The 8,792-nt window shown below is 42.7% G+C and overlaps 1 protein-coding gene across 1 annotated transcript; it reads left to right on the top strand.

Moving 5' to 3' along the window:
* The first annotated feature begins 436 nt into the window (after positions 1–436).
* On the top strand, positions 437–8,220 carry qrfprb (pyroglutamylated RFamide peptide receptor b). The gene is made up of 6 exons (XM_073488938.1): positions 437–794; positions 3,871–4,029; positions 4,871–4,932; positions 6,127–6,362; positions 7,247–7,344; positions 7,817–8,220. Exons 1-6 carry the CDS (start codon positions 494–496, stop codon positions 8,218–8,220), a joined length of 1,260 nt encoding a protein of 419 aa, XP_073345039.1. The 5' UTR covers positions 437–493.
* The last annotated feature ends 572 nt before the right edge of the window (positions 8,221–8,792 follow it).

The raw sequence follows: 8,792 nt of genomic DNA, 5'->3' as shown, positions 1-8,792 counted from the left end.
ACATGAGTAAATATACTTCGTTACTTTCCACCACTGAGTAGAATATAATTGTGTATTTCCCTGTTGTGTCCACTATAATAGATTTAAAGCGCCATCCTAACATCGTTACTGAGCATGCAGGAAAACAAATTCATACATCACACATGAGATTTTCGCCAGCAGACCTGTCATTGGTGGTCACCAGCTCAGCATGGACACACACACACACTCACACTCACACACACACACTCTCTCTCTCACACACACACTCACAGAGCAACAGCTGCAGCGGGCAGCAGCATGTCCTGCTGGCTGAAGGAAACAGCGCAACACAGAGACGCATCTGTGGCTTCAAGAGAAGATTTATTCTCTGACTCTTCTTCATTTCTTCCACTTGTGACTTCTTGCCTCTGGTTTGGGGATGGCAGCAACAGCAGCAGCAGCATCAGCAGCTGCAGCCTCGACAGATTCAGGACACAGGAGCAACAAGATAACCCCCGAGGTGCTGCAGGAGATGCTCCAGTACTACAACCTGAGCCGCCAGGAGTTCATCAGCACCTACAACATCCAGCCGCTCGTCTACATCCCCGAGTTGCCCTACAGCGCCAAGACCACCTTCGTCATCATGTACATGGTGATCTTCGCCATGGCCCTGGCTGGGAATAGTTTGGTCATCTACATAGTTGTGAAGAAGCGCGCGTTTCAGACGGCGACGGACATTTTCATCTGCTCCCTGGCGGTCAGCGACCTGCTCATCACTTTCTTCTGCATACCTTTCACCCTGCTGCAGAACATCTCCTCTGAGTGGTTCGGAGGTGAGTTTGAAACCTTCCCAGAACTTTTAGATTTCACACTTTTAAAGACCGTGTGACGAATAAAGAAGCATTATCTACAGGGCAATAAAGTTGATTTTATTTTATTTTGAAAATTGAGTTGATATTTCGTTTATGGTTCACTGATCCAAGAAGTTCTAGTCTGTGAGTATCTGTCCAACTTCACCCAAAGTGCACAACTTTACTCTTATTTGCACTTGGGACGACTTTAAGATAAGAAATGCAAACATGTAGGCTACCTGTTGAATGAGGACGCACAGTCTTATTATTAATGCACCAATTTAAAGGTGCATCACGTAGTTTTGGAGAAGAAATCAGAAGAGAAAGATCTACATGGACTGATTTTTAGTCCTAAACAAACTAAATAAACAATCTATCTCAGTGTTCATGACTGGATAAACTGAATAAACAAACTGACCTTATAAGACAACACGATTTGTTTGTTTATATGTGGCGGACCCTGCCACCATTCCATCATCAAACAGGGGGACCTTATTTTCTTCTGAGAACAGCTTGTTTATTCAGTTATGGAAAAAATAAACATTTCTGTGTTTTATTACCTCATTAACATTCAAAATGTTAAAATCTGAGTTGTAATGTACACGCATAATACTAATGCAGTCTGTAAAATGTGTTATTTACTCTAAAAAGCAAAGTAATTATCATGTTATTGCGACTCAAAATAGCCGAGTGAGCAAAACCACAAACTCTGCAAATTACAGTATGTCGATCAGGCAACAAAACACTGATATGGACTTCCATTTCTTTTATTATTCTAACTATTTATTTCATTGCGATGGGTGTGCATTAGTCTCTAAACCTGTTTTTACACCGTGTTTTCAAAGCACTGTGACTTGTATTTTGATTTGTTTGAAAGGTGCCTTCCTATATAAATAAACTCTGATCGAGTGATATCAAGGACTTAACAAAGGGAACTGAGGGAAGCTGCAGCAGGAGCTGACAGCTCTAAATGTCAGATTGAGCCCTCGGGTCTCCTGAAGGGTTAGAAATAATAGAAACCACAGGTTGTTTTTGTTTTTTTTATTTAGTCACAAACCTGAGGCGACCACCAGCAGGTGGTCAGCCCCAAATCTGTGCCACTAGAGCACTCAATGCATTGATGATTGCACAACTCTGACGCATTTTTACAGGCTCTTTCTTTTATTTGTTTTTTACAAGATGCACTTTCTAGCTTTTGTTTAAGCCAACAAAAACCAAGCAACTGGCAATATAATGAACACTGATGCAACTGTAGCCTTATGTATTGCATTGCAAGGCTCTTCTGTTAATATGATGGACACCTGACTTTATACTATACTCTTCTAAAAGCACCAGAAAGGAATTTTTCTCCAAAGAGTCTTCTGAACGTCAGCAGAAAATAAGCTTTTACAGATGAAATATTATTACATGGCCAATATCTGTAACACCATCCTCTGGTACACACAAGGACACTGTATATAGATATGCACTTAACATCACAGAACAGCTGACGTGCGGCGTATCGTAGCAATAGAAGCTCAGCTCAAAGCATGCGCTCCTATTAAAATGCAGTCACAATTAGTTTCAGGAAGAAATATTTTTGTTGGTCAGTGTCACCAGGGTTTCAGCTCTGTCCTTCCTCTGTCCTTCGTTAGCTGAGAAGTGTGTGTCATGACTGTGTTCGAGTGTTATCAGGGATGGTGATTCTGTCGTTTCAATTAAACCTCGCAGGCAGGGTCGTGGTCGTGCACCTCCTACTTTTTGTTACCAGGCACGTGCTAGATTTACTATATATTGTCACGTGTGTAGACAATATGAGGTTTTTGTAAGTGTTTGTGTCTGTTGCTTATCTTTTCTTTATATTGAGAACGTTTGCACTCTCTGTTGGTGACTTATAATGAGCGAGACGATGTAGTTTACTGAGTGGTTTTGCGCAAATCTAAATGTTTTTTTACTGTCTATGGTGGACAGAACCACTGTGATGTCACCCACAGGTTTCTGAAGAGCCAGAGTTAAGCAAGTGGTAAGTGGTGCAGGGTGTATGACTGTCTAGCTCCCAGATAATCAAAAAAATGGGCGAAGAGGTGGAGCGTGGGTGGAGCTGAAGCGAGTCTATTAACCTAGCTCGAAGCTGCCAAGCTAGACAAGGCTAACAAACCATCAGTGTTCACTCTCATAGAGATTTATCTCTTGTGTGAGTTCGATCTCTGAATCATCCGTGCTTATTTGAGTTAGTTGCGTGAGTTTGACTGCAGGTTTACAACCGGCATCGAAGGCGTGTGCGTCTGTGTTTTTTGTTCAGTTTTGTTTCTGACCAAAGTCAGCACTCACCAGACACTCAGTTTCTTTTTTGTTATCCTGCTGTCTTTTCTTTCTCCCATCTGTTCTCTGTACATTCATCAAGCAAAGTACATTTCCCCTCCAATTCAGCAGTCAAATAGAGAATTACAGTACACTGCAGTGGATTTTGGCAACTCCACACTCACTGCTGAAGAAATTGAGAGGCGAGATTGAAGATAAATCCACTTCTCAATCCCAGAAGTTTATAAAACAGACTCTGTCCTGTCCTCGACTCCGGGTGTTTATTCTTCCAGAGGCTCTGGGCTCCCTGCTGTCTCCTCCAGAGCTCGCCGGTCTGCTGTTGCTCGATAATGCAAGACACTGGTGTCTGTGACTGGAGAAATAAGCTATAGAGACCAAAACTGTGTTCGTGCCAGGCTGTAAACAGCCCCGGAGGTTGACATTTGGTCTAAGACTGTGATATGAAAGAGCCAAGAGAGTTAACTGAGCTGATCCCCAGGGGGAGACAGCTATTACACAGGACAGCGAACCCCAGGCCTTGTTCAGAGGACCTGAGGGGCCTTCTATATGATATTAGTAGATCACTGATATAGTGGAGTGAGATTATTAAAAGCCTTATCGCCAAAGAGAAGTCAGTGAGGTGACGTCCACACCGAAGTGACAGCTTTCCTCTGCTCCCTGTCGAACAAAAGGAGTGATGTGAACTGAAATAGACATGCCTGATTATCTCTGCTGCTGCTCACTACCTCTTTGTTTCATCCCTCTGATTTTCCTACAGGGGTTCTTGTTTGCAAGACGGTGCCCTTTGTACAGACGACAGCCATAGTGACCGGCATCCTCACCATGACCTGCATCGCCATTGAGAGATACCAGGGCATTGTCTACCCGCTGAAAATGAGGAGGCAGTACTCGTCCAAAAGAGCATACAAGATGCTAGGTATTCTTTGTCTGGAAGAGTGTCTTGTTAAGCTTGTAGGAGTGGGTGTGTTTGTTTTTTTCACGTGCCTCACACGTTCACAATGGCAGCCAAATTAATACTCTGCTTCTGGGAAATTCAATTAAAGCTCCACATTAAAACTCAACAAAGGCTGAGCTACAAAGGTGTTTCACGGGGCTGAGTTGGTTGTCTCCCTGCTTGAATGGGTTTTAACCGTAATGTTTACATGTTTCTTCTTTTGCATCATTTCAAATAGAGCTGGATTAACCAATCCACTTGCTTGAGGAGCAGGTTCGCACAGAGCATTATTGAGATTTAGTAGGGGAAAGAGAAGAAAGGTTGCTCATTAGGCATTAGAGATGAAAAGAGTACTGTAAATATTATATAGGTTGCATTTTATATAGGTTAGGTATATAGTTTATCGTCACTTAGTATTGCCGATTGCATAGTCTTAAAACTCAGATATATATCTGGCTCTGGTCAAAAGTGAGAACAAAGCCAAACTGCTCTTTAATTTGCGTTCCTCTAGTACACCAGAAACCTCCCTCTTTTTCACAACCTAACATCGGCAGGTGTGGTGTTGTGTGTTAAGACCTGTGGAGCTGAAAGCAAAGAAAGGCAGAGGAACCTCACAGAGACTCATCGTGATTGGCAGCCTGTTAATTACAGGAAACATTAATTCAGTTTGCAGCTGCTTTGACTGCTGTTTTGCATTACTCACCTGCAGGTTTCTCTTTTTTGAACTTCCAGGCACCTACTGAATGTATAAAGCCGTATTCTCTGCACACAGTTTTAATCTTATCGACAGTTCGTTTGTGTTTTATCTCTCTGTATCCTGCAGGGCTGGTATGGATCGCCTCAGTGATAGTGGGTTCGCCGATGTTGTTTGTGCAACAGCTACAGGTGAGCGGTGCCCTTCAAAGCAAGCCATTATCTTGCATTTTATGTAGCCTCTTTCAGCTGTGACTGCAAAAAAACACTCTTACTGCACAGCTGAATATCAGAAATACTGATTCAGCACTGAAGAGCATAGAACTGTTGTGAAGTCAAGACTGTAAATATAAAGATCTACTTGCTTTTAAAGCCAAAGAATCAGAAAAACAGGAGAAACTGTTGTGGTAACTGAAGAGTTTTTGGACTACGACTTAGACTGCATTTGAATACCAAGCATCAGTGATTTGCATCGCTGTTTTAGTGGACTTGGCAATTTAGTCTTTGAAATAAGTTTTTCAAAACACAGAGCTGGTTTTATTCATACTGTAGTGAAATTCCTGATGATGATGTTAATTTATGCAGCTGAAAATCTTGCCAATAGATTTGAGACCAGTGTTGTGCACTTGGTATTGAAGGGATGTTGTTCTAGTTGCTGTTTGGCAGATTACTGTCTGTTGAATATTGCCTTGCATGGTCTCTCTGTCTCAGCGGACCAGATGTGGGTGTTTTCATGAATATTCTACCTATTTTGCTCATTTTGGCTGCTGCAGCAGCTTCTGTGACTGGGAGACAAATCCGGGACACAGACTGTCGCTATAATATTATTTCTCTTATCTTGCTACCCTCTCTGGCTCTAATACAAGACCCTTCAGTCCCAAGAATTGAGCAAAGATAAGATTCCACTCCACCGGCTGGTCCTGAAGCTCCGGCCCAACCAGATCATATCAAAAGCAAAAGAAAATGATATCAAATATTTGACAAAAACACCAAAACACAAAGTAAATTAGAAATCATTTTGGCCACGACTACAGAGGAGATGATGGCAGAGTGCCTGACCTCAGCACTAAATGTCACTAAGTGGTTAAGAGTGTGTATATTCAAACTTTATGTTATCTTGAGTCTGTCGATCTTCTTCTGCAATAATGTAACCTAAACATTCTTGCCAATAAAGCTTATTTGAATTTGATAGCATATCAAAAATAAAATAAAAACTCACTGTTGAGTATCATCAAAACAACGCACGTCATCATTTTTTTTATTTGATAAATGAACGATAAACAACAGAGCACGACACAAATATTTCAAAGTGGTATCAGAAGTTGCACGCCAGATTGTCCTTGATTGTTCCTCCAGGACTTAACCCTCGCCTTCCTCCCTCTCAAGGTGAAGTACGACTTCTTGTACGATCACTACCACGTGTGCTGTCAGGAGAGTTGGCGCTCTGTGACTCACAGGCAGGCGTACACCACCTTCATCATGGTGGCTCTTTTCCTGCTCCCTTTGGCAGCCATGCTGTTCCTCTACACCCGCATCGGCATCGAGCTGTGGATCCGCAAGAGGGTGGGCGACTCCTCGGTCCTCAACACCATGAACCACAGAGAGATCAATAAGATCTCGAGGTAGGTTACACAGCAGAGACACATCCAGACGTATTAATATTTGTGTATTCTCAACACATACAAATATTTAGTATATAAGCATAATCTCCTCACAGGGTATTTTTGGCTTCTTTTTCTGAATTCCAATTAAAACAGTTGTAAGTGTTTGCAATTGGGAAGCCAGTGAGGGATCACATCCTTGTTGTTGTATTAGCAACTCCCGCTGGTGAAGGGGATTGAGCACTGCTCGCATCGTGTTTCCTACCAACAGTTAATGTTGGTCGGTTGAACAGTTGAGTTTAGATTGTCATTATGTGTATACATTATGTATGAATTGTGGTAGGCCGGGGAAAAATCTTCATCTTTGTGGTCCTATAGACCCATCCATCCAACTTGACCTCCAGTTTGCTTGAGTTTAAGAGGAACAAATGACATGATTTTGTGATATCATGAGTATTTTCTAAGACAGACGTCCAGTATGCAAATTACACCCCATCTAACAAAAAAAAGGCAGGGAAAGGAAAGTCCAAGGAAAAAACTCGAGAGATAAGAAACTGAAGACAAACCAGAAGCCACTGAGATTCAAACACAAAGGACACACAAGGACTGGGTTAACGGGCACAGGAACACAGGAGACACAGACGAACCAACAAAGAGTGAGGGGAAAACACAGGCTAAAATACACTGGAATGATTAACTAAAGGAAGACAGGTACACAGAAAAAGGGCAGGAAAAAGACAAAGACAAGAAGCAGAACACAAGGATATATTTATAAATCAAACACAAAAACAACTAAGCAAAAACCCAAACCATGACAGATTAATGTTGTCTGACTACTGTGCACTTTTACAGAATAATTACAGAAAAATTACATCTTTGATTTCTAATACCTTCACCTCCTACAGGAAAAAGAAAAGAGCCGTCAAAATGATGCTCACCATCGTTCTGCTGTTCACCGTCTGCTGGGCCCCTTTCCACACGGTCCACATGCTGTTTGAGTACTGTAAGTATTGCTGGAGTCATACACATACACATTTCACCTCACCTTGCTTTCAGTGCTGTTTATTCATCTAGTTGAGTTGGATTGTGAGCTGTAGTTTCCCAGGTGAACACACCAACCTCTTGGGCTGTCATAAGCTGCAGTGTCTCTGGGCTAGATAGTACCTGTCCGCTCTGTCTTGCCCAGAGACACTCTAGCAGCGGAGGACAACAAGGTCTGTGGATTATCCTGAGTAACCAAGTCATGATTTCTGGAAAGAGACATTGCTGTTAGGTTTTTTATTTTTGGCACTTTGAGTACATCTCTACAGTCAATATCCCCAAAACTGCACCAAACCAGTTTAGATGGATAAATAGCATTACAGGCAAGAGGGAAAGTGTGTTTGATTTTGGAGTGAACTGTCCCTTTCAGCGCACATTGCCATAATTCGAAGTCTCTGTCAAGTTAATCATTTTGACTTCTGTCTCTTGTCCAGATGACCTGGAGAACAAATACGACGGAGTCACACTTAACATGATCATCGCCATCGTTCAGGCCATCGGCTTCTTCAACAGCTTCAACAATCCCATCGTCTACGCCTTCATGAACGAGAACTTCAAGAAGAGCTGCGTCTCCACCCTCTCCCAATGCATCCGAAAACGCAACCAGCAGGGCCGCGCTGCGGTGGCGCCCAGGCTGAGCGTGCAGTTCGTCAAACCCCAGAGTAGAGAGGCCTTCCTCCAATCAGATGAAGATAACAGCTCAAAGCAGAACTCGGCAGAGAAAGCTCCTGGAAGTTCCTCGCATGGAGAGAGCTCGCTGGAAATAATTGGCTTGGGTGAAAAAATCTCCACCATCCAAACAGAACTCCCGGCAAACACCTCCTCTCAGGTCAAATGAGGAGGAACAGGCTCAAGGTTCAGGTGTTTATCTGTTGAACTTTACTCTCCTGTTTGCTGCCACTACCAGCTACAGATGTGTAGGATGCAATTATCACAGCTGCTGTTCAAACGCTTAAAAAGTCCAATAGCTTGAAGGCATCTCTGTGGGGCCAGTAGTGAGAGTGTTTGTTTCATTCTGGTAAGGAGAGCAGCAGCATGGAAGGAAGCAAAGGTCCAAAAAGAGGCAATTTTTCTTTAAAGCCTGCCCTGGTCAGACAATAAAACAGCAGGTTTTCATGTGAAGCACAAAAAAAGTTTCTGTTGAATGTCTCTGCAGGACATTCAACCTCTCAGAAGGAACCATGGTCAATCTCATCCTAAATGGGCACGGACTGTTACCGATGGAAACCGTCTGGAAACACTTGACTTAACAGAGCCACACTTTCAGCAAAGCATGACCGAGATGATGCCTCTGCTTTCACTGCGCGGCTAAATGTGCACTCAGCTCACACAAAATGACTCCGTTGCAAACCTTTATTTTCTTAGTGAGACCTGTTTTTTACCGTGAAGGCTCTTGGACGTTTTTGTTGC

This window comes from Pagrus major, chromosome 20 (genome assembly GCF_040436345.1).
Source record: "Pagrus major chromosome 20, Pma_NU_1.0".
Classification (NCBI taxonomy): Eukaryota; Metazoa; Chordata; class Actinopteri; order Spariformes; family Sparidae; genus Pagrus; species Pagrus major.
This window is presented reverse-complemented; position numbering and strand designations above follow the sequence as displayed.